The sequence below is a fragment of the Fundulus heteroclitus genome, chromosome 6 (assembly GCF_011125445.2).
Source record: "Fundulus heteroclitus isolate FHET01 chromosome 6, MU-UCD_Fhet_4.1, whole genome shotgun sequence".
Taxonomy (NCBI): domain Eukaryota; kingdom Metazoa; phylum Chordata; class Actinopteri; order Cyprinodontiformes; family Fundulidae; genus Fundulus; species Fundulus heteroclitus.
This window is the reverse complement of record NC_046366.1, coordinates 13,083,255-13,108,746: the sequence shown is the minus strand read 5'-3', so window position 1 is coordinate 13,108,746 and position 25,492 is coordinate 13,083,255. Positions and strand designations below refer to the sequence as shown.

The following is a 25,492-nucleotide window of genomic DNA, read 5'->3' as shown; positions in this document are numbered from 1 at the left end:
AGTCCCAGCATAATTCATGTTCAATGATACCAGGTTGAGGCGGTGAGGGGAGCGGAAACAATTCTTCTTTTCAGTTTTGCGCTGTGCGTGAGGAATAAACATTGTGGGGGAAAATGCATCAACACAGCCTGTAAAGCGTTCTTTTTAAAGAGGAACGAGGGGTCTGTGCTGAAGCTCCCAATGTTACAAGACCATAAAAAGGTCCCTTACAGTACGCATCTCTGAATTTGGCTTATTACAGTCCCACGGCTCTTAGGTGAAAGACTTTCTCTGTGCCGCTGGTTTACTAAGAACTATTCAATTCAATTATTATTATTTATATAGCGCCAATTCATGAAACCTGTCATCTTGAGGCACTTTACAAAGTCAAGTTAAATCAGATTATACAGATTGGTCAAAAATGTCCTATATAAGGGAACCAGTTGATTGCATCAAATCAACAAGCAGCATTCACTCCTGGAGAAGCGTAGAGCCACAGGGAAACTTGCTGTTTTCATGTTTGGGACAAGCAGAATTAAATTTTATTCTGCTTCATTTTATTTTATTGTATGATGATTTTTATGATGACTTTAAGTTAACAGCCCTAAAATAAATAAATAATTTCATAGGAAAGCCACTTCGCTGGGTGGGCCCTGATACAAAGTGAATAGCAAGAAAAAAAAAAACACCACACAAAGTAAACGGTTTAAGGGATTTTCAGGGCATCTTTCATAAAGAATGCTAAATGATCATGTGAATGTGTGAAGTCAAAGACCTGAAATAACGAAAGGTGCAATGTTTTATAGCACACGAGGTCAGCATTCAAAACGACTTTTATTTTATGTAAATAGTGCTTTGATACAGTAAAGTACACTAACTCCTGACACAACTTGACCATTTTCTTATAAATATGCGTAAATACAGAACAGCATTATTAGCCCAAAGCGGTTCATTATACAAAAAGTCAATTCAGTTCACCAATCCACTGATGACGGGGACCACACGGCTCTTTGAAGCTTAAAAATGACATTCCAAAGAAAACAAATAAGTGAGTTTATTGATCTAAAGAGAATGTGATTTGCACCAAATCTCATGCTTTTCTGTTCTGGCGCACAAGCTGGACAGCTCTGGAGAAAAGACGTATGGCTGGTTAATGGACAAAGACTGGCTAGTTGGCCACATGAATATGTCAAGAAGAGGCTTTAATGGCAAACAATACTGCACTGTGTCAATCACTGAGGGTGGCAGCCTCGCGCTGTGGGGTTGGGACCCTTCTAAAACCACATCTGTGCAGTTTCAGTTTAAAGGTACATCTTTAATAAAAAATAAATTAAAAAAAAGTAGTGAAAAGTAGATTCTTTGAAGACCAACTGTTGGCGTCTCCTGAGACTACACTGAAATTTTACTCAGTATGTTTTATTAAAAGTCCTTGAGAACAGTAATTGAATTGCAGCTTGTTCCTCCTCGTCTCCATGTGTCCCTGTTCAGTGGGGGGGGGGGGGGGGAATAAAGTCAGTCCTTAATTCTCAGGCTCATAGTAGCGCTTCTTCATGGCACGATATTTCCTGAGGAAATAAAGGGCCTCCAGCTCTTTGATGACGTGGTCTCCCCTGGCAACCAGCTGTCGGATTTTCTCAGGGTCGGTCTCATCTTTGTGCTTCATAAAGGCGCACTTTAGGCGTCCTCTGAAATAAGCTGCTCCCTTTGGGTATTCACGGCCGAGATACAGCAGCTGGGAGAGGATAAAAACCAACAGAAAAAAAAAAGAAACAGTCACATGAGACGTTTTAGCTCCAAGTATTTTGTTTTTCACTGCGGTTCTGTGAATTTCTACGTGTCTTGCCCGTGGCAGTAAACAAAGCATCATACCAGCAACGTCACGAGGAACTCATGCTGGTCATTCACTAGAAGCCAGCAGTAAGACAGATGAAGCCGACGAGGACCTGCAACACTTTTTGCTATACAGGGTGAAATCATCCTTCCATCCTGGCAGTAGTTAATACATTATGCATGCAGAAAAAGGAGGTTAAAAAATGTGATCTGTGTAGAGCTGTAAAAACTGTGACCAATCACTGCCCTTCAGTCCTAACGGCAGGGATTGGTCCTGCCTGGGCCTGTCACCATAACAAATTTATTTGGGTGATACATTTTCCTAAAACTTATTGCGATAAATGATAATATTGTCATTTGGAGACATTTTTCAACCAACCTGATGATGGTGAAGATTCTCAGTCATCCAGGTCATGGTCATTCCAAAAAAAAAAAAAGTAAAAAACAAAGCAACTGGATCTGTTTTTCGTAGTTGAAGACGTTTCGCTTCATTTCCAGGAAGCTTTCTCAGTTCAAAAAGTCTGGAGTAATGTGGAGTAACAAGCTTTATACTACTGCCCAAACAAAGGCCTTTGTTGTGATCAAAACATCGTTCCTTTAAGCCAAGTCAATAACGACCCTAACGACTCCTCGTTACAGAGGAGTGGACCAGTTTCGGTTCAATCTGCAGGCTTAATGGCTTTAACGACCGCCCGTTACTAAGGGGTGGACCTGTTTCAGTTGAATTTGCATGTTATCTAAGCCATTACAAGGCCTTTGTTTGGGCAGTAGTATAAAGCTGGTTACTCCACATTACTCCAGACTTTTTGAATTGAGAAAGCTTCCTGGAAAGGAAGCGAAACGTCTTCAACTACGGAAAACAAGTCCAGTTGTTTTGTTTTTTTTTACTTTTTTTTTGGAACAACCTGATAATGGCATAATAACGCAAGTACACCCTCTGGACATACTGGCTCAGATAAATTAGGCGGTTGGCCGCCGTCAAAAGCTCCCACACCGCAGCGACTTCAAACTTAGCGTTTCTCTGGCTCTCCCTCACGCTGAACTTTGACCATGTGTCTTCCTGACAAGATTTAAGATCTAAGAATGGTTGGAGAGGGGTGAGTAGACGCCGATGCACAGAACTGAAACCTTTTGTTACAGAGAGAGGAGCGAGACACCCAGCGGGAGCTTGCATACGCATATTATCATGCTTATTTTAATTAATCATGTAATTAAGATTTAATGTGCGATTAATTGATTTATTGCTTATCGTGAGAGGCCTAGTCCTGCCCTCACCCCCATCTGTCTCTCAAGTGCCAGGGGGTATCGCCTTATCTATTTTTCTAACGCGATACTTCAAAATGCGCATAAAAAAACCACTGATGGAAACACAACTAGCTTTAGTAGTGCTTCACCTATTGGGTCAGAATGTAGACACTGAAGAAAACAAACAAAAAAACAAATAAAACTCTTACAACAAACAGAGAAGCAGGACAGTTTGTCAGCCACAGCCGTAAAGTACAACAGATTGTACCGTGGCAGATTTTTTCGTTTTTTTTTATGAGACTGTTCCACTGTTCTTTCGGGGCTCAGATATAAAAAAAATTATAAAAATAAAAATGGAGTGTAATACAGTTTTTAAAGAAAATGTTATGTAATTAGATCCAAATTTGTGACATTTGATTTTTAGGACTTTATCCTTATAATAAAAAAAAAATACCTTAATTAATTGATCAATTAATTTCAAGAAAGATGAATTGATGACCTTCAAAATGAAAAGTAGGAAGAGTTGGAGTTGTGTTACAAAGTGGCGAAGGGAGAGCTGGCTTGAAGTGTGAAGACAGGTTTTTTTTCAGTAGCAGTCGCAGTACTTGAACTTCCACTATTGTGTTGTCAGTCTATTAAAGATTTATTCATTTAAATGTCCAGTCTCGTAACATTCTAATCAATGCATTTTTAAAAAAAAAACTTTGTTCTGAGTGGTTTATCATATTCATGTTTCACGTTTACAATAGGGACAAATTTATATATCCAACACCTCAGTCATAAGGACATTGTTCCAAGTAAAACCTCCTGGCATATGAAGCATTTATGTATGCAGATATAATCGTATTTGTTCGTGTATGTCTCTATTTCCATCTCGCTGGCAGGAATGAATGAAGCAGAACTTACAGTTTTGTACAGCCTGATAACTTCACCCTTTAAAGGGTTTGCCATGTCACAGACACCAGCGGCCTTTCACCTTTCTGAAAACAAGGAAAGAAAACGCGGAGCTGTGAGCGCAAACAGACAGCAGCTACGTCACGGACATTTCAAGCGACATATTTATGGCGACCTCAGCGGATTCATACTGACATGGAAATCTTTCCAAGCGGACCAGCTGTGAAGAGGTCCCCCTTTTCTCTTCTTCCACCTTGTCCTCGGTTCACGCTTTACTCACTGCCGTGTGACGCACCGTAGTGTCGCAAATACAAACATACGCGTACGCATGTGCCCCGGTTGCCGTAGTTACTTTTTTTCCGGTATTTTCCGTTACAGTCGACTGTGTAATGGTACGATTTGACGGTTTTTTCCCCCCCAAGTCAAAACGATGAATAATTATTTATTTTTGACGGAAATGGTTTACTTTCAGATGGAACTCCAAGGTGCTCAAAATTAATTAGATAAATAAAATACATTGGAAAAGGGTATTTATTTATCTATTTAGTTCCTGTAGTTTTTATGACATTTACTCAGTGGACTACATGTCCAGTCTTCCACTAGTATCTTCGTATACCTTTATTTCTCATGAACCCAGTGTTAGGTTTTCTAGCGCGAGAGTGTGGAATGACGTCAGCTATTTAACTTTGCCACTCCCAAAGATTGATACACACTTTGATCTTTTTTAGTACATGGTTTAACGTATTGTTGTGATTGTAGACAATCATTTGCGGCAAGAGAATGCCATAAGCAAGAGGGAGGTCACCCGTACCAAGATGGCGGCTGCATTACCGTATTGCTCATAGACATAATATAAGAGTAGACGCGTCATTGGGCGGGTTCTGCCTATGCTGAGATGCGTCAGAGCGTCCGCCATCTTAAATGTGGCAAATCTGCAGTTAGTCACTTAAACAGTATCAGAGGGACTTTAATCTCTGAATATACTTTGTATTCGTAGTGTTTTTTTTTGTAATATTACAAGTTTATTTTCGTATCCCTTTAGCTTCATTCTCCTGAATTTATTCTCCTAAAGAATAAAAATATTTAAAATAATCTAACCTGGCCCTATTACTCCAGGAGTGAAATAATTCTGCAAACTGTGATTATTCTGGAAATGTTCCCCCTTAATTCTCATAATATGATGTTTTTATCATAACATTATCACTTTTGTGTTTGTTTGTTTATTTTTACTTTATTGACCTAGGACTTTTTTTCTCATATTATTAATTTTACCTCTCTAATACTCACCCAAAAAGTCTGTTCCTAAAGGTTCACATGTGACACGGTTTTATGAAATAATGAAGACCACAATGTTTAGATTTAACAAATTGGTCCTTATATTCATAACACATATATATATATATATATATATATATATATATATATATATATATATATATATATATATATATATATATATATATATATATGTGTGTGTGTGTATTTTTTGCAGCACATGAATGAGGCATCTTCTCTGAACCACGTTCACAATAACAGAACTCAACTTTTTTTTGCCACATACAATATGGCGGTGACGTTGATGTGCGAACCTGCGCCCTATGACGCGTCTACGTATATATGTCTGTGGTATTGCTCCAATGGATAGCTGCAGTCAAGGCGACCACAGACATCATATACGTCTTATATTATGTCTATGAAGGCGACATGCACATGCTGCATCGTTGGAGTCTTTTAGTATCTACTATACTAGTTATCCATATAAATACTTGCATAAAATTGACTTCTTGAGAACAACAGCTTACGAAGAAGGAACAAAACGTTAAAAAATATTTGTTAACCTTCATGCTCTTTCCAGAGTAGATAGTTTTAAATAGGCTTTAAAACATGCTACATCAGTGACCAACCTGACTGTGAATGTATATACGAGCCAACAATGATTCTTACCCTGGCTCTATCATTTCCAAAGGGCTGCACACAGTATATTTGCTAATCCAGCATTTTTCTGTAAAGCTGGCAGGCTTACTAGTGGTCACCTCCCAGGTTTTTGTTTTTATTTTTTGTTTCTGAATGAACGTTTTGCAAACATTGTATTTTATAGGTTTCACATGTTTAAGCCCACATCAATGTGAAATGGTTTAATTTATTGGATAATCTATACAAACTAGCTGAAAACTCATAACAGTTACTAAAATGTTTTGGGCTTTTTAATTTATTTTTTTTTACTACAAATGATGCTGCATTCATAAGGAAGTATTTTTTTTATTTATTTTTTTCTAGAAAGGACACATACATAAGCCATTTAGGAAAACTTATCATGTGGACTAGGCCTAAAATGCTCAAAGGTAATGTGCATGTAACTATTCAGTTTAACTAACTAGTTTAATTTTTTATGTGTAAAAGAAACAAATGAGAGTTTCACAAGCGTAAAGTAATCTGGAGTCAACTGCAAAAGGGTTTACAGTGTTTTATTCATTCTTTCTCACAATTCATCGTTGCTAAAACTTTTTATCCGACGCAACACACCTGATCAGACACAGGATCCATCAGAGTCCTGTATCGGCCCACTAGTTCAATAAGCACAAACTCAGGATAAACCTGCACCAATCCGATAGCACTATATACATATGCAATTCAATACCAACAACAACCCACTGTTTGGTTCCCTTCTCATTAGCAAGTAGCAAAAGAACAAACAAAAATAAAACATGCTTTGTTCACGCTCTAACAAGGTGCTCTATTGATTTAGTGTTTCACAATCATTTCAGAGGACATTTTTCAGAACAAAATTCCTAAAACCTCCCCCTTTAACTTTGAAATACTTGGCAACTTTTGTTCTTTTTTTTTTTTTTTTCCTGAAAACTTGAGCGAGAACAAAGTCCAAGTAGACGCTTGGTCAAGGCCATTTCTACTTCTGAGAGCAAAACTCTCAGGCTAAGCTTAAAGGCAAGCGAAGCAACATTAATTAGAGCTTTATAATAGGTGATACATGATCGGCGTAATACATTATCATGAAGGCATAGTTTGCGATTATTTATCAGGTGTAAGCCTTTGCAAATAATCAGTTCAAAGTGGCTTAATCCTCTAACACACACCGCGTATGAATCGTACGCTGCAGGAGGGGCGTAAGCAAACACACATATACTGTAACGATGTTTAACATCAAAATCAACCGTAACGAGCTATTGCACAGGTTCCCATATAATCACCTTTGCAAAAAAAGCAAATGTTGGATTTTTCATACTCACAAATGCACACAAAGCTGCTATTTACAGCACAAAATGGCATCATGTACAGCAAAAAAAAAATACACTGAAGCAAACGGGAAGATGAACTGTTTTAGGCGATATGTGATAGAAAATGACCCTAACCGAGAGCCTGCCAAAGTTTGCATCATTTGTAAGAATTCATTTTTATTTATTTTTTTCCATTGCTCTGGGAGTACTACAAAAGAAATATTAATAGACAATAGCAAATAGTCTTGACTAAAAACAGGTGTTGGTCCAAAAAATGTTTTGAGTATGTACCAGGTTGCCTAATGGTTACCATGTCTGTGGTGAAAAATGAAGAAAAGAAGACAGCTTGGTATCGCCGCGGCCGACTTAACGGGCTTTCTCCATCGCGTGACGAGGCGAGTCAGAGTGAAAAGGCTCAAACTTTGGCAAGTATCGGCAGGGAATCCATTCCAACGCTCAGATTTCCTCGCGCACAATCTCTTGTCATGCGTCAACACAAGAAATAAATACAATCACGACACCGGTTGTGTCCAAAAAAAAATAAAAAATCATGGCAAACGCTGTGAACTGTGATCCAGTGCAGCATAATTACTGAAGAAACATAGTTATTGCACATGCTCGTACGAGAAGCCCCTCTGAGGAGTCGGTACGTGTGTTCGGCCTGGTTCCTCTGCTACGCCCAGCTCCCCCATCTTTGTCATCTTGCAAACTTTGGGGACATAAAAAAAAGGAGGCATGGGAGATTTTTGCCGTAGCGTCACTCAACAACAAACACTCTTGGCTATTGGCTGCCCTGCTGTTTATAAGCTTCGTCCACAAGTACAGCTAACACGCAGCCTAACTACGGTACATTCCTGCAGCATGTCTAATGAGAGATTGTTGATGTCACTTTTTTCTTTGCATTGCACTTGCAACAAAAAAAAAAAAAATAAAATATTAATTGCATTAGTACCACAAGAAAGAGAGTTGCATTTCGGCGGCAGCTTTAGGGGAAATCGGATTTGTCTCTGAATGAACTGTTCGATCACACACAAAAACGGTATGAATGCATGTGCGTGCGCCTGTGTGCAGAATACTTCTCAAAAAGCCATTTTAAACACTCACAAACCTTCTTTGTCCACAGGCGGCCTGGCTCTCCGTGTGGGTGCAGGTGAGAGACGTGTCTGTACCTGAAACGCCTTTGAAACCCACTAGGAACGTTTAGCAATCACAGAACCAGAGCCAAAGGCATCTTCCTGAAACCTTCAGAAGCACTTCTCAATCAGCCCCTCGGTCTTACACACGGCAAGGCAAACTGCTGACCGTTTCACTCAAAGACAATAACAAAGGTGGAGGTGGGGGGTGGAGGTCCAGCTTATACGGTGACTGTATTGTCCAGAGGAGGGAACGGGGCGGTTGGACGGAGGGAAAGGTGGACAGGTTAAATGGGGAGGGGGTAGGCTGGTGTGCAGGATGAGGAGGGGCATCTGTTTAAGCAGAGAGGTCAGAGGTGGGAGCACTTAGGTTTGTTTGTTTGTTTGTTAAAAGTCTAAAGCAGACACTGGCTGCTCCGCTTCCTCGTTGCCAGGCGCTGATTGGCTTCTGCTCCGGCGAGTCCAGGAAAGCTGCTGCTCTTCAGGAAACCGCGATCAGGAGGCTGTGCTCTGGCAGCGCCTCCAGGGTCCTCAGCTGGGTAGGAGAGGAAAGCCACACATGTTCAATGATCAGACCCGGTAAAAGCCTCAGGAAAGACGTTAAAGGGATAGTTTGACATATTCGGTAGCATGTTTACTTTGTTATCAAGAGTTAAATGAAAGGCTTACAATACTTTTTTTTTAATGGATGAATTTTGTCAGCCTTGTTTCTTTCAAGTGCAAGATGTTTTAACGAAACAAATATGTTTCTACAGGTTTTTCTGTATTATTTGCTTTTATATATTACATTACAGTATCAGACAGTAATATCAAACATCATTAAAGTTTTTGGTCTAAACTTTAGGCCAATAAATACATATTGGCCTAAAGTTTAGACCACAGAATGCTTCAATCATGATTCTGACGGCAGATTCTGGATTTATTTACAACATTATTAACTTTAGGCTATAAAAAGAACAATCTATGAAAACTACGGGTTTATTGGAAGATTTTCTGATCAGAAGGATGAAGGCAATCAGAGACAGAGGGACTAAATATATACATTCACAATCTTTTATATGTCTTTTGTGTTTTCCATAACTTTGTAATCCACTTTAGCCCAAAGCAGCACAAAGAAGGTTTCATTAAATTTTTAAATATTATTTTGCAATTTTATGGCATTTTAATTTTAAAAGCCTTTGTTATAACAGTGCCATATTTACATCAGTTAAAATTAATCAGTTTTTCTGTGGCAGTACAAGCCACACACTTGTAAGTCTATTTTTTACAGCTTGTGATAAAAAAAAATTGCTAATTTAGCACGTCTTTACTTTTATAGAGCAATATATCATGACCCAGGATTAACACAAACTTGTGCTGCAAAATCGTGTTTCCTAAAAGGATACAAATTTTTATGTTGTACAATCATTGTTCTCCAAAATTAAAATTACATTCATGTCCATGGTGAGTGTGGATAAATGCTTCACTGAATCGCTGCAGCGGTGATACATCTTTCTGAAATGTATCAAGGGCTGCAACTATAAACCACAACAACATTGGGTAACGTTGTATGAGGAGATTCCCTCTGCAAAGCTCCTCTGTCTCTTCTGCCACTAAATTTAGTCAAAAACAAAATGAGAACATGAGATTCCCAAAATGTCAAACTACTCATTTCAAAGCGAACCCAACAACAAGAAGCGTTTTGCAGTGAAATATTTTTTACGTTTTTGTCTGAATAACATCCTAAAAACAACACAACTTGCAGATGATGAGCTGAGAATGAGTGATTAGACGATAAGCGAAGCTGTTACACAGAGCAGCAACTTTCACTCACGGTGTTTTTACTGCTCATTGCTGCAGCCAACAGGCAGAAGTCAACACTTTTTTAAACCTGTCACACACCATTCTCTGAAACTCAGACAACACACACATACGCATGCACACGCACGCACACTGACTATGAATACAGTTGGATGTGTGTGTTGCTGGTTTTAGGAAATAATTAAAAACTTCAGTTAAACTATCATTACTCTAAAGTTGTGCAAAAGAAGGAGCCTTTTTAGACCAATCAGGGAATGAGGTGAATATACAGCTACCTCCAAATATATTGGCATTGCTAGTAAAAAGAAAAAAAGAAAGAAGAAAAAAAGGTAACCTTAAAAGAAATTAATCTTTTATTTTAGCAGGATAATCTCATGGTGATACATTTTACAGTTTGAGATGATCCTGCTACTTCTACTGTAATAAAAGAGGAATTTATTTTAGTTTTTTTACACAACAGGGCTCCAAAAAAAATCATGCTTAGGGATTATTAAGCATTTTGTGTAAAAATGTGTCAAAAAAAACAAAAAAAACACCGATTGCTCTGTGGTGTTAGTTTACTAATATGAAAAAAAGTTCACAAAAACAATGGGGATAATAGATTTCAATGTTTGATGGGACGTGAGAGCAGTGATGTCATTATGATCAGAAAAAGCAGGTGAGCGCAGCTCCAGTTCCCAGAATCGCCTTTGCCAGAACAAGCACTCCATAAAACATAATCTGTGAGGCAATGAGGGATGGAGAGACCGGGACTTGCATGTGCCACACCACAAGGTGTCAGACATTTACCAGAAGGAGGAGAGGAGGGGGAGGAGCTTAGAGAGGAGAGTCTCAGCTCGTTCTTCTGAGGGGGGGTTATCGGAGGGGAGAAAGGAGGAGAGACAAATTCAGAATGAAGGAACAAGGAGACAGTAGAGTGATGAATTTACAGCACATTTCAGACACAGCTGACGTCACAACAACTAACCCCGATCGTCACACAAGAACTATGGAGCACACAGAAAATACAATTTCATCTCAGTGAAGGTGAGAGGGGTTACCTCTAAATTAGTCCTAGCTTTTTTCAGCACATCCCGGGTCCGCGATACTGCAAGAACAAATCATCAGAAAATGTAGCTTTATGCACACAAATGGATGAGGAGAGCTTGAACTTGTCCATATCGCGACTATGCAATCACATGCTACAATGGATTTTTCTGGGATTTAATGTGATAGAGCAGCACAAAGCAGTGAATACTGTGAAGAGGAAGGAAAAGTAATACATGGCTTTACCAATTAAAATCTGAAAAGTGTGGCATGCATTTGCATTAAATCTGCGGCAGTCAAAACATTGTAGAATCAGTTACAGCAGAAAGTCTTATGGGGGTGTGTCTGCACCAATTTCTTTTTTCTAAAATTTTTTTTTACCCATTTTCCTTGGGAAAAATGACTTAAACTCAGTCAGATTGGATGGAGAGAGAGACTGTCAACCACAATTTTTAAGTTGCGACAGATTCTTCAGATTCTTCCACCTAAGCTATGGATCTCTGCAGCTCCTCCAGAGTTACCAGGAGCATTTGGGCTGCTACTCTGATGAATGCGTTGCTGTCTGGTGGACCCATGTGTCTTGTTAGGTAGGAAGTTCTGCCATAATCTTTCCTTTTTCAGATGAAAGGACTGAACAGTTCTGTGAGATGTTGACAGCTTCAGATATTTGTTTATAACCTAACTTTGCTTTAAACTTCTCCACAATCTTCACTCTGACCTATAGGCTGTGTTCCTTGGTCTTCATGATGTTCTCTAATGTTCTCTACCAAACGCTTGAGGCCTCCACGCCACAGCCGGGTTGACACTGAGATCCCGTCACCCACATGTGGGCTCTGAATACTAATTAGGTCAATTCTGAAGACAGTTGGTTGTACTGGATTTTATTTAGGAGGAGAAATACAAATTTGTGTCAGGCTTTTCAGATTTTTATTCATTAAAAAGAAAGGTGTCCTTTTCTTTCCACTTCAAAAGTATTCACCGCTTTGTGTTGGTCAATTGCACCCTGTAAAATCCCAAAGTTAGTGATTGTAACATAACAAAATTAGGAAAAGGTTCAGGAAATACTTGCATAGCACGGTACGTATAAAACTGGAAACTGAAATAATGTCCTTGTTTGTTGTGTCTGTCAAACCCTGGTCTGGATTTAACGTTGACCACCATTAAGGGATAAACACTTAAAGTCTGTCGAACATGCTTCCTCCATTAAACCTTATTAGGTCTTCGATTTCCCCCTCACCAACATTTCTGCGCACAAGGATGAGCTTGAACACTCACACTGATTGACTATGAAATGCTCCATGTTCTCCTTGGTGCGGCTGGTGCTCCTCAGTCTTTGCACTGTCCCTTTAAGAACTTCCTCCTGCTCCGATATACGCAGCTTCAGGGACAAAATCTCCTCCTGCAGGTACTGCTCCTACACAAACACACACACACACACAATGCTTTTAACATGTTTGGATAAACATCAGTAAATTCATTTAACACAAGTTTATGTTTGTCAAACCTTCTTAAGGTTTTGTATGGGGTGATCTGTGTTGGGAAGAGCTGCTCTCCAGAACATCTTCAGCAGAGACATGGCCTCCTCCAAGATCTGCCTCAGAGTCTTGGTGTTGGACAGAAGACTCTTCACACATCCGTAGTCTACAACCTGCAAGCAGAACTCATTTAGACAGGAGTACATTATCGTTTTAACTTGATTTTGCATGTCAGTAGAAAAGAACAGACCAGCTCTTGGCCCTCTTTCTGTTTTCCCTCTATCAGCGGGGGGCCGAGGCAGGCCTGCAGGGCGGTCTCCATGCGCTGGATGAGGCTCCGGCCCTCTAGGACTTGCTGCTGCAGGGCGCTGAAGTCGTCGACGTGGCCAATGGCGTGGCGACCGTTACGGTTTGCAAACGACCCGTCGGGCGCCTCCCCTTCCAGTTCTGAGTGCGGGTCAAGAGCGTCTGCGGGAAGAAACAGAGCTGCACGAGAAAGACTTTGACGAGAATCTGCTTCTGTTCATGCAAAAGAGAATTAGTAGAGCTTAGTTTTGATCAGAACTTTGCAGAGTCATGCAGATTAAAGTAAAAATCATCATTATTATTATTATTATTATTACAAAGCCAGTTAAAGTCACACCATTGGCTGGGCTATGGCTGTCATCCAGGTCTGAGTAGGGGGGACCAGGAGATCCACAGTTAAACAGACCAATGTCCCTGACCGGTGGAGACGGCGCCGGGTCTGTGAAGCACACAGACACACACAGCAGGCTTGGAGACCACACGCCACACAGCACGCCGAGCATCACAAACGTGTCGCCTCGCATTGTGCTGGCGGCATATTTAGGAAGCTCTGTCTAACCGTGCAGCAGCTGTCGTCTGTAGAAGGTTTCCCTCTGAGGGCTGGCGGTGAGCGCGGACAGAGACGGAGCCCGGGGGGAGCCGACGCCCAGCTTCTGCTCCAGCTGCTTGTGGAGCTCCAGCTGTTTGAGCGCGCTGCTCTCCTGGACGCTGCTCTGGAGCTGCGCCCGCAGACTCCTGACCTCCCCCAGCAGCTCCCCCAGCTCCACCGGGAAATCCGCGACCTCACACAGGTACCCTGAACAGGAAGAACACAGGAAAAAGCTCTGGATGTGGGGTTTAAATTCTTTCTACAAGGTGTTGTCCTGGTAGTATACTGAAATCATTTATTTAATGTGCCTAGCATTTCCCCCCCACATTACAGCTACAAGCGTCAATGTTTCTGTGTAGTGTACCAAAACAGAAAGCTGCATGCTAGTGCATGTGTTAGCTGCGCACTTCCAAAATATAACCTGTAAGTCAGAGTTGCAAGAGGAAAGCAACCATTGAAAGAAATCCATAAGAAGACCGGTTTGTCCTTTTAGGTGGCGGGAGGGACAACAGAGACAGGTAACAAGATAAAAAATGGAAGAAAAATAACTTTTAGAGGCTGCAAAAGATTTCATCATAGGGTGGAGGTTCACCTTACAGCAGGAATATAACCCTAATATAAACCCTAGCTTCAATGGGATGGTTTAGCTGAAAATATAATCATATGTTAAAATGGTCCAGTCAAAGTCAGGACCTAAATCCAGCTGAAAATCTGCGGCAAGACTTTAAACTCAACGTTCACAGAGGCTCTTTGTCCAACCTGAGCTAGTTTTGACTCTTTTCACAATCTTAGGTGACTTTTGAAGAGTTTATCTGAAGGAAATAGTTTAAAGGGGTCTAAATATCACCCCCCCCCCCTCACTCAGAAAAACATTGAGGATGTAATGCAGCAAAACATAAAAAAAAGTCCCAGTTGTATGAACATATGAACAGAGGCACTGTAACTGAGCGGTAATTAAAGTATCTACCACCAGGTGGCGCCAACGCGGCGACATTTGAACGGCATCTGTGGAGACTTCGTTCAGGGATAAAACGTAGCACTAAATGGCAGACTGACCTTTGCTGGCCTTGGTGCTGGAGCACACTCGGTCGTAGACGTGCAGTTCACTCTGCAGCGAGTGGATCAGCTCTCTGCTCTCACTCAGCTGCTGCTGCAGCAGCGACATCTCATGCTGTAACCTGATGAGGTGGCTATACGTTACGACCCATAGAAGAAACGCACAAACAACGACAGTAACAATGGTGGAGGATGCACCGACCTGTTGGTTTTGTCCTGGTTGGCCTGTCGCTCCTGCCTCAGGGCGTGGATCTGCTGGCCCTGCTCCTGAGTGTGAGCCTGAAGGCGTCTCAGCTCCTCCTTCCACTGCTCGGCCTCCAGCTCGGCCTGCTTCAGGCGGCTCCTGCCCGCGAACACAGCCTCCTGCAGCTGCGCCACCTCCTCGTTTGTTCCTGCGTAAAATAAACACCCGATAGCTTCGCACGAGCAGGCAGTCAGCACAACGCGAATTGTGTCGTTTCCGAGCTTTGCGGTGAAATACCTGCGCTGGCCTGCAGACGAGACTGTAGGCTGAGATTTTCCTCTTTCAGGACCCGGATCTCGTTAGAAAGCTGCGTGACCGTGTCCAGGCCCTGAATGTAGATGTTTGTCGGCGCGCCTGAAAAGCCGAAAACGATCCTTTTAGTTAAATGTAAAGAAAAAGATGCCGTGGAGGGATTCACACTGCAAAAACGGAACTTAAAATAAGTAAAATGTTCTTAAAATTTGAGAGAGAGAGAGAAAGAGAGAGAGAAAGAAAGAAACGTGTGAACAGAGATAAGTCTTCTGAGCACCTAAGGGTACGAGTCATAAGTCTCAACACTCATGAGCATCTGCACTGCAAAAACGGAACTTAAAATAAGTAAAATGTTCTTAAAATTTGTGTATTTGTCCTTGATTTGAGCAGGTAAATAAGATGATTTGCCAATGGAACAAGATTTTTGCACTTAAAATAGGAACAATTCATCTCCATCAACTTATTTCAAGTGCAGGATGTCTAATGATCTTATTTTAGGGGTCAAAATACTCATTCCATTGGCAAATAATCTTATTTACCTGCTCAAATCAAGGACAAATACACTAACTTTAAGAAAATTTTTACTTATTTCTAGATCAGTTTTTGCAGTGAGCAGGTGCAACCGAATGGGAGGATGCTTCACCTCCATCCCGCCCAGTGGAGGCAAGTTTCTCCTCCAGCTGCTGTCTGAGCCTCTCGTTGGTCCTAATGGACTCCTCCAAGCGCTGACGGAGACATCTCACCTCCCGGAGGTGCTCCTCGATCAAATTTACTCCTGCAAAAAAAAAACGTTGCGACGGTATTCACTGAAGAGTTTCTCGGCTGGGGATAGCGTGTCGTGCGAACACTTTTCCAGGACACTGCAGCTAAAACATAACCGCGATTGTACTATGTTTAAACTAAGCCGTCACACCTGTTTGGCCGCTTGCCGTTTGGTTTCCAGAAAAGGCTCCGGCTGGCTGGACTGAGCTGTCCAGGTCCCACAGAGGCCGTCCCCTCACAAGGCCTGAGTCAGATTTAACGGAGCGGCCCTCGGGGATGCCACCGAGCTGGTAGTGTTGAAAGGCATGATGGGAAAGCTGGCTGTAGCCTGAGAGGTCGTGTTGGTTATGAGGGCCGGGCGAAAGGCCGAACAGGGTGCCGTCCTGGGGAACTGGAAAGCCTGCAGTCAGACACACGCACAGACAGGAAAGGGAAGAGTGAGCCAAAAGGAGGGGGGGGGGCATGAAAAGACGCAAACGCCAAACCTTTCACTCACGACACACACCCTCACCCCTGTTCTGCTCAAGCATGCGACTGTAGAGCCTGTCCAGCTCTGGGCGAACAGCGGCAACAGACAGGGCCCTGGGCCGGGGGTCAGAAGTGACTTCATAACCCCAGACATCAGGGCCAGAGGACACAGAGAGGGAGGAGAGGGGAGCACTGAAAGGGGCTGGAGGAGATGAAACAGGAAATGAAACATACCAAACAAAAAAAAGATGATTTTTTTTTTATTTGTTTTTTCACTATGACTCTCATACCTGTAGGAAATTTAGGACCTACAGTGGCGGAGCAAAGCATGCTGGGACAGCTGTTGGAGGCCTTGAGGAGGCCACGGAGAGGCGGGAGAGATGGGCGGACTGGAAGAAGGGTATGGGGAGATGAAGGGACAGAAAGATGCGTATCACAGAGAGGAAGAGCAAATGAGTTTAGGAATACCGTCTGGTTCTGACGCGAGCCGCAGCCGCCGCTCCTCCTGGAAGTCCGTGGCGGCCACGTCCGAGCTCAGCTCCAGGTCCTCGTTGCTCTGGTACTCGTCAGACACCAGGGAGGTGCGGTCCGATTGGTCGGTGGTCTCAGAGAGGGCGTGGCAGCTGGACGGGGTCTCGGGACGTTGCTGGAGCTTGGTGTGGAGCGACTCGATGAGTTTGTCTTTCTGCTGCAGCTCTTTGCTCAGCCTGCATAAAGAAAAAACAGGAATCAGAGCTCCTAAGAGCTGGTGAACCACTTACTGGTTCAAATTAAATTAAATGAAGGGGTTTTTGTTGACAGTACATTTACTCCCACATCAGTTTTAATGATTTAAAAAATAACAAAGACTGGGCACACAAGTTTGATTCCATCATGGATTTTATTTAACAGGTTAAAAGTAATCACATACATACATCCCTGCAATTGTTGGTTAAAGTCCCGTTAGCAACCACGCCTGTTTTGTGGCCATCTACAAGGCCCCGTGATAATTCTGCATTATTAACACCTGATTATCAGAAATTAAAGATTTTATTTAAATTGGTTGGCTTCTTGCCGCAGACTCAGCCGTTCAGCACAGCCCAGACATTTTTAATCGGGTTAAAATCGAGCTGATACGTGCAACCTTTATCATCGCATCCAGTTTATGCAGGGCCACAGAACGGCTGGGCGACAAAATACATCCTCAGCATTATGCCTCCAACACCACGCTGCAGAATTTTACACTCTCCTTAGATTTGAAAGCCCCATTTCGACTCCTCCAAGCTTATGTCTCACTGTTGTGGCCTAACAGCTCAATATTCGCTTTGTCTGACCAAAAAACGTCTCTCCAAGAAAACATCTGGCCTGACCATGTGGGCAGCTGAGAATTTAAGCCGAAGAAAGCGAGACGTCCGTCTGGGTCTCCGCCCTCTCAGACAGCGTTAATGTTAATTTCACTTCACTGTGGATGGTGACACCGGTGTTCCAGTATCATCTGGTTTATGACTGAACTGGTGGGATTTAAAAAAACAACTCATTTATGTACTGGTTACACTGCAAAAACGGATCTAAAAAATAAGTAAAATGTTCTTAACGTTAGTGTATTTGTCCTTGATTTGAGCAGGTAAATAAGATTATTTGCCAATGGAATGAGTATTTTGACCCCTAAAATAAGATAATTAGACATCCTGCACTTGAAGTAAGATCATTGAGATGAGTTGTTCCTATTTTAAGTGCAAGATTCTTATTCCATTGGCAAATCATCTTATTTACCTGCTCAAATTAAGGACAAATACACAAATTTTAAGAACATTTTTCTTATTTCTAGTTCAGTTTTTGCAGTGTACTGAGGTCAGTTGTGGTGGTCCTTGCGTAAGAAGAACCTTGAGTAAAATGCAAATTTTTTTTTTGCAAGCAGTGAGAGTACCCGTCTTTATCTTCAGAAACTCAGGAAAGGTTTCACAGATCAAACTTTTTTGAACTGCAACTTGTCTTCACTTGTCTCCAATGAAGACAGTTCTACTATATATATAGCGTTAAAAGACTTTTAGTGTCGTCACAATGAGAAAACAGCTTTGATAAATCTCAGAAAGCATCTCCAGTGGTGAACCACTCAGCTGAGACTTGATCGGTCTAAGTGTTGTAGATTTGGCACCGGGGATGGTCAGATGTCATCCAGGTTGCAGTAAAATAGTCGTTCAGTCCTCTGAATCAGATGTCATCATGAGTCTAACCTGGTCAGCCAGGTTGATAACGTGTAGCTCTGTACGTTCTGCACATTATTCTCGTGTGTTTGTGGACGCACAAATACCGCGAGAATTCATCTTGTAAGGCAAGGTTATCATTGGTCTGGTTTCAGCAAATGGTTTCATAACTTAGGCATCAAAGAGGACCCCCACTCACCACAGACTAAATTATGTAAATAAATAAAACAAAACTCTGTCAGGATGCTTGTGTCAGACAAAGCTTTTTAATTAATGTGCTCGGGCTGCCTTAAATTAGGGCTTAAATATTCAGCCACAGTCAAGATCTCAACGGTGGCAACACAAGCGCGTGTTTCTTCCATTAAATATCAGGGCCCATTTAACTGAATATTAGTGGAGGTGTATTAACTCTGTATGTATAACTTTAGCTCTGTGTGGTTTAGAGAAAAAATGTATTGTTTAATTAAAATTATTGCAACAAACTCTTGTGTTTAAAGATCAGTGAAGTTGTTGGTTGCGTGATCATTACACCACGGGTGTAAAGATTTAAAAGCATCATTAAAAGTAAAAAAAAAACAAAAAATCATGCTAATGATGAGTGGATGCAAACCTCTGAACAGCTCTGTACATGTTTCACACAAAATAAAAAAAACACAGACAACGCACCTTAAGGCAAGCAGCTCATGGCCTGTTTTGTCTTTGAGGTTCTCGGCACCATCGCCTAGGATTTGGAAACGGGACAGATGGGACACGTTGAAGGAGGACGCCATAACTTTAGCGGAGGAGCGTGAAAGTGAAGACCTGGCAGCAGGGTTCTCCTTACGTCCGCTGATCTTGGTGAGCACTCTCTGTGCCAGCGCGCTGCTCTGAGCCAGCTGCTCTCTGAAGCACTGGCCCATGTAGTAGTCGACGTCGTTGGCCCGCAGCAGCTCCTCAAAGGCCTGGGAACAGTAGGGAGAGGGAGCAAAAATGAAAACATGAGCGAGGACTCACGTCTCATCTGGAGACGTGGGAACTATGGGGGGGGGGAAACATTGGAATGAGTGCAGCACCTTGGTGGTGTCGCCCAGGTGTTGTGTCAGGATGTGGCCGACCCCCTGCCCCTCCCTCATCCTCTGCCTGAGGTGGGACAGCTCACGAGCCTGAGCCTGGATCAGAGAGTTGTACTTCCTAAAGAGAGAGAGAGAGAGAGAGAGAGAGAGAGAGAGAGAGAGAGAGAGAGAGAGAGAGAGAGAGAGAGAGAGAAAGAAATGTGTGAGAAAAGATAAGTCTTCTGAGCACCTAAGGGTACGAGTCATATGTCTCAACACTCATGAGCAGGGGTGTCAAACATACGGCCTGCGGGACAATTTAGTCCGGCCCTGTGGCTAAATGCATTATCATTATAAAAAAAAAAAAAAAAAAAAAAAAAAAAAAAAAAAAAAAAAACCCCCCCCCCCCCCCCCCCCAGTGTCCTGTCTGGCAATGTGGCAATAAGATGCCACAAAGAGATCATCAGATTTGACTTTTACAAGTGGACAAGATAAAAGGAAGGAGAATGATAAAACAATTATTGAAAAAAACATGTACTTCATTTAATTGAAAATATGCAGTTCCTATATTGTCCACGAGGGGCGCTGTGTTTTAATTAGCAGATTAAGCTTCAGGTGTGGAAAAATTCAAATAATTTCTTAATTTTTATCTGTTTGATGTATTTTGTCATGCAGGACAGTGTTTTTAAGTTCCAAAAAATTTGAATAAATGTTTTTCAACATTGTATAATCACTGTGATCAGTTCTTATGCATAATGCACAAGTAAATGTTTAACTGAGTAAAAGTATTGTTGAAATTGCACATACTTTTCTTAAAAACGCTGAGGTTATTCATAATATATTGTGTAAAAGTGAAATTAACTTAATATAAAAATCAACAAGTCCACATTTATTAGTTCTATTTAATCTTGCAATGAGTTAACTCGTGTGGCCCTCTTGAGATCAGATTAAGCTGTATGCGGCCCCTCAACCAAAATGAGTTTGACACCCCTGCTCATGAGCATCTGCACTGCAAAAACGGAACTTAAAATAAGTAAAATGTTCCTAAAATTTGTGTATTTGTCCTTGATTTGAGCAGGTAAATAAGATGATTTGCCAATAGAACAAGATTTTTGCACTTAAAATAGGAACAACTTATCTCTATAGTCTTATTTCAAGTGCAGGATGTCATCTTATTTTAGGGGTCAAAATACTCATTCCATTGGCAGATAATATTATTTACCTGCTCAAATCATTATTTCTAGATCAGTTTTTGCAGTGTGTTGACAAACTCCAGAGAACATGCAACTGCTCCAGGATCTATCTGCGTCTCACTGTGAGAACCAGCAGCCCTCCTTTTTAATCTTTCTCTCCTCACCCCGGCCAGGTGGCACATTTCCCCTCTTCTGCTTGACCTTTGCCCTCTGCAGCAGTGGTTTTCAGCTGCGCCTCAAGCGAGGCGACTCGTTCCATGAGCTCCTGCAGCTCCCTGCTGGGCCTGGAGCTGGGGCGGACTCCCTGCGTGTCTGACATCCAGCCTTCGTCCTCCTCCACCCCGCCGGGGGCTGCCGATCTCTCGAACGCCCAGTTGACCTGAAGAGGTGGGCGTCAAGCAGAGGGGCTGGCGTTGTTCAGCCTGTGGGACAGATATCTGGACGTGTGGGATGCTGCGGGGCGAGGAGGCGCTAACCTTGCGGGGCGTGCGCTCCAGGCTGGAGGCGTAGTCGCTCGTGGCGGACAGCGAGCGGACCCGCAGCTGCAGTCCGCGGATCACCTTGTGGCAGCGGCTCAGCTGAGAGCGCAGATCCTCGACCAGACGGTGGAGCGATGCGGACTCGTCCCCCACGTCGTCGTAGGCTCCTCCGCGGCCGCCGCAGCTCCCGGCGTACCAGCTGCCGCCCTCGCAGTCCTGAGGCTGGGACAGCGACGTGCACATCTCCAAGTCGTCGAACTCTGGGTGGATCGGAGAGGGGGAAAACGTGATGAAGCCCGACCGGTCAGGAGAGGGTCAGTCCCCAGAGAAACCCGAGGTCTGTGGATCACCTGGACTGCTGGCGTCTTCTCGCTCGGCCTCGTTCTCGCTGCGGCCACAGGTTTCGTAGCCCAGATCCTGAAGGTCCACCTGCACCTGCTTACTGGCCTGCTGCACGGAGGTCTCTGCTGCGGAGACACACAGACGGTCAGAACCCTCAGCTCAGACTCTTCCACACGTGCTCAGGAGGACAAACTCACTTAGAAGGTCTCTGTAGTCCTTGAGCTGCTCAGCCTGAGCCTGGACAGTGGCTTCAGACACCATCAGCCTCTCGTTCAGCTCTCTGTTCTCCTGGAGGCTCAGCGTCAGCTCGGAGCGCAGACGGGCCGCCTGCTGACGGAGACCCTCCTCTATGTCGTGCCAGATCGCTCCCACGCCACTCCTTCCACCAGTGGGCTCCGCCGCCTGCAACAGGGAAGGGCTTCAGCAACAAACCAGACCCACATGTGCACTTTTTATTCTTTCCATTAGCACAACAGCAGGAGAATCTGGACTCTGTTAATGACTGCTTATCTGCAACTAACAATAGCCAAGAGGGTGGGGAAATCAGGAATTAAGACATGAACAGTTTCTCACAGCTATTACGGTTCTTATTTAAATGCACACAGAGGGAATACATCAGTTTTGTAAGAGACTGCGCCTGAAACTAAATATATAGATGAAATGGAACAAATATATGTAATCAATACAGTTCATCCCAAAACTAATTTACACCCTTTGAACGTTTTCCTTGACACGTTGTCCTGTCACGACCAATCGACTCAATGCAAAGGGATTTTATGGCAGAGACAAAAACAGTAGCACATTTCCTTGTCGCGACCAAACGACTCAATGCAAAGGGATTATATGGCATAGACAAAAACAGTAGCACATTTTGGTAATAAGGAAGGAAAGTTATACATGGCTTAGGCGAAGAGCCCCCATGATACCTCTGGATGAGCTGCAGAGATTCTTCTGACAAGACAATGAATGATGGAGAAGTGCAACAAATCTGGCCTTCATGGAAAAGTTGCAAGAAGAAAGTTGAGTAAATTCTGGTGGGGTCGCAACAAACGATTGTTTTTTTTTAGCAAAGAATGGGTCATAAATGTACTCTGCAGGTGACTAAATACAAGCATACATGAGAAATAGTTAAGTGAATGAGTTAATACCACTGAGCTATATTATACACTGGAGTGCTAATCGCCGGCTGTTAGAACGAGTCGCTTTGAAGCCACCAGCCGCCATATTGGTACTCCCTATTTCCCCCCAGTAACTAGGGAATATGTGCGCTACAGCATCAAATAACGAGGATTTTCTCATGTTCAGGGGGGCTTAAAACTTTTAAAATGTCAAATGCCATATACTTTTATGTTATGTACTAAAACTGTCAAGTACTGAGAAAGTCATGTGCTGAAATATTGTACTTTTTATTAATTTAAATATATATATATATATATATATATATATATATATATAACATTTTTAAATATATAAATAACAATATAGAAAAACATACTTACATATGTGTATACATATATATATACATATATACATATACACATACTTATATATACATATATATATATTTAATATGAATAACATGTAAAATATTTCAGCACCTAATTTTCTAGTAGTTGATAGTGTTAGTACATCCACTGACTGTAGAATTACCTATGAAACGTTTTCACACAGCCAGAAAACTGCTTGTTGTTGCAACCAAATCCTATGGTATTCTGTGAGAGTAGGGAGGAGCAAGATGGCGGCCAGTGACTTCAGTTTTTCGGCAAAATCAGCACTCCAGTGTATTATATAGCTCAGTGGTTAATACAAGCTTTCTGGGGTATTTTGCTTGCAGTCATAACTAAAAAAAAAAGGTTATTCTACAAAGCACAGACTCAGGTCAGTTGAGTAAAAATGCATTTCACGCTTTTCTGGTTATTATTTTGTAAAGAAATACAAAATGCTTGAATCATTTCCTTCACATCTCTGCACTGCTTTGTGTTGGTCACGCATAAAATCCCAATGAAACACAACAAAGTTTGTGGTCGTACAGTAACAGAATGGAAAAACCTTCAAGGAGGCGTGAATACTTTTGCGCTCCACTGTGAACATGAATACATTTTAAAGATAAAAGCCAAACAACAACCGTTAAAGTAAACGTGAGGAAGGTGTTACCGCCTCAGCTTGTCTGGATGTCAGGTCCAGCGAGCACGGCCTCATGCACTGCCTCTTCCCCGACTCGACGCTCGGACCAACGCAAGGGGGACCTCGCTTCCCCGTCGCCACCGGAGATGAGTCAAACTCTTCGTCCTCTTCCTCTGCACTGCTACCCTCCTCCTCCTCCTCTCTGTTCAGCTCACTCTCTGAGTTCCTCCTCTGCCCCTCTGCTCCGGGCCGCCCCTGGCTTTCTCTCAGAGCCTCATTCTCCTGCTGCAATGTCTGCAGGGCACTCCTGCAAAGGAGAAACAACAGAGGGGGGAAAAAAAAGGGTGAATTGGTGCAACAGAAGGGGAAAAGTTTCAAAAGAGGAAAAAGAAATCAATATATCTGAGAGGAGATTGTGAAATACGCACCTCATCTCGGATAAAGACGTGTAGCCGTCCTCTTCCAGCTGTGACTGCACTTCCTCAAGCTGAACATCTAGAGTCCTCTTAGCGTCTTCAAGCTGCTTTATCTGGTGTGACGTCCCGTCCGCCCGCCGTCCAGACTCATCGGCAGCTCTTTGAGCCTTGGCCGAGGCCTGCCAAGACAGGAAAACATGTTCACAGACTCATCGGCAGCTCTTTGAGCCTTGGCTGAGGCCTGCCAAGACAGGAAAACATGTTCAGTCTGCTCTGATTCCAAGCAGAAGGTCAAGCGCCTCTCTTTAAACGAGCGAAAACAGGGGTTTTACCTGAATGGAGTTCAGGCTGTCATCCTCCTCCTCCTCCTCTATGCTGTCAGTGAACTCTTCACTGCTGCCATCTTCATCGTGTACCTCCTCCTCTTCCTCCTCCTCCTCCTCCTCCGAGCTATACTCTGGAAGCACAATAACCACGTCAGGACAGCATCTACTTCCTTCAGCTCCGTTACATAATTGTTATGTTCTGCAGCTTTGCTCCTGCATCCCAGCCCATCCCAGTCCTTCCTGAGGCCTCGCTCAGCTCTGAATCACCTCACTGGGAAGTCATGGGACTGAAGAGGAATGTTATGTCATATTCTGTTAGCCTGCCAAAAAAAAAAGGAAAAGGCACTCACTCGCCATGAGTGCACGCACGTGTGGATGAGACCGACTTTATTTCCACACAATCGACACACGGCTTAGATTTTGACCATTAAGGACCTTTTTTGAAGCCGTTGCTTGATTCGTCTACCTTTCTAAAGCATTGTGGGTAATAACCCAGGCACAAGAGTGGGATTGGAGATGTCGCTTTTACAGGAAGGTTCAGTGGAAAGTGAAATTTAAAAGGGAAATGCTTTCAAACAATCGCTCCCGCTGACGAAAGGCAGGTACTGGCACAACAGGACGGACCTGGCGGCGGTTCTGTGTGTTTGGGTTTGTTTCTGCAGTCGCTCAGAGAATCCCGCGCACGTTTTATCAAGCCGTTTACTATCAGAGAAAGATTTGACGTTTCTCTAGCTGTAAACAAGTGCTAAGGGGGGTGTTTGTGTTGCTGATGGGAGGCCAGCCCCCTCACACAGTGTTTACTGATGGAACAATGCACTCGGTGAGCTAAAAAGGCTTGAATGCGGGCCTCTGTCAGTGCTGAGGCACCACACGCTGAGGATGTGTCTGTTTAGCTCATAGTGGCTTTTATAACGGGGAAATGATCATTTCTGTGTCATCCACATCAGAGATCTCTGAGTGAAGGAACGCATACACCGATCAGGTGTAACTTTAAGACCACCTGTCTAATATCAGCCCGCCTTTTGCTGCTAAAATAGTCCCGACCTGTCAAGACTCCACTAGACCGATAAAGGCGTGCTGTGGTGGCCATTCCCTCTAGCAGCAGG

The 25,492-nt window shown here is 42.9% G+C and overlaps 2 protein-coding genes across 9 annotated transcripts in view; both read right to left on the bottom strand.

Moving 5' to 3' along the window:
• Window positions 1-794: 794 nt before the first annotated feature.
• LOC105934564 (LYR motif-containing protein 5A) lies at window positions 795-4,280 on the bottom strand. Its single transcript, XM_012874620.3, has 3 exons — window positions 4,144-4,280; window positions 3,961-4,034; window positions 795-1,711 (listed from the first exon to the last, which is right to left on the bottom strand). The coding sequence occupies exons 2-3, from the start codon at window positions 4,003-4,005 to the stop codon at window positions 1,499-1,501; spliced, it is 258 nt and encodes an 85-aa protein (XP_012730074.1). The 5' UTR covers window positions 4,006-4,034; window positions 4,144-4,280; the 3' UTR covers window positions 795-1,498.
• Window positions 4,281-6,395: 2,115 nt separating this feature from the next.
• wu:fj49a02 (myomegalin) overlaps window positions 6,396-25,492 on the bottom strand; it is a 59,892-nt gene continuing 40,795 nt past the window's right edge. For 2 of the 8 annotated variants that reach the window (XM_036138073.1, XM_036138075.1), the window contains exons 16-41: window positions 24,393-24,517; window positions 24,073-24,239; window positions 23,675-23,951; window positions 21,718-21,922; window positions 21,529-21,645; window positions 21,176-21,438; window positions 20,864-21,078; window positions 19,528-19,645; window positions 19,299-19,416; window positions 19,142-19,196; window positions 16,761-16,999; window positions 16,583-16,681; window positions 16,336-16,494; window positions 15,976-16,224; window positions 15,706-15,837; window positions 15,048-15,164; window positions 14,769-14,958; window positions 14,567-14,688; window positions 13,481-13,717; window positions 13,259-13,360; window positions 12,866-13,083; window positions 12,645-12,788; window positions 12,416-12,554; window positions 11,155-11,201; window positions 10,904-10,958; window positions 6,397-8,849 (exon numbers count right to left, since the gene is read on the bottom strand). In XM_036138073.1, coding sequence (XP_035993966.1) covers window positions 8,710-8,849; window positions 10,904-10,958; window positions 11,155-11,201; window positions 12,416-12,554; window positions 12,645-12,788; window positions 12,866-13,083; window positions 13,259-13,360; window positions 13,481-13,717; window positions 14,567-14,688; window positions 14,769-14,958; window positions 15,048-15,164; window positions 15,706-15,837; window positions 15,976-16,224; window positions 16,336-16,494; window positions 16,583-16,681; window positions 16,761-16,999; window positions 19,142-19,196; window positions 19,299-19,416; window positions 19,528-19,645; window positions 20,864-21,078; window positions 21,176-21,438; window positions 21,529-21,645; window positions 21,718-21,922; window positions 23,675-23,951; window positions 24,073-24,239; window positions 24,393-24,517 — 4,049 coding nt within the window. In that variant the 3' untranslated portion in view covers window positions 6,397-8,709. Of the gene's footprint in view, window positions 8,850-10,903; window positions 10,959-11,154; window positions 11,202-12,415; window positions 12,555-12,644; window positions 12,789-12,865; window positions 13,084-13,258; window positions 13,361-13,480; window positions 13,718-14,566; window positions 14,689-14,768; window positions 14,959-15,047; window positions 15,165-15,705; window positions 15,838-15,975; window positions 16,225-16,335; window positions 16,495-16,582; window positions 16,682-16,760; window positions 17,000-19,141; window positions 19,197-19,298; window positions 19,417-19,527; window positions 19,646-20,863; window positions 21,079-21,175; window positions 21,439-21,528; window positions 21,646-21,717; window positions 21,923-23,674; window positions 23,952-24,072; window positions 24,240-24,392; window positions 24,518-25,492 lie in introns of all 8 variants that reach the window. The other 6 variants (XM_036138076.1, XM_021322618.2, XM_036138074.1 and 3 more) reach the window with 6 other exon arrangements.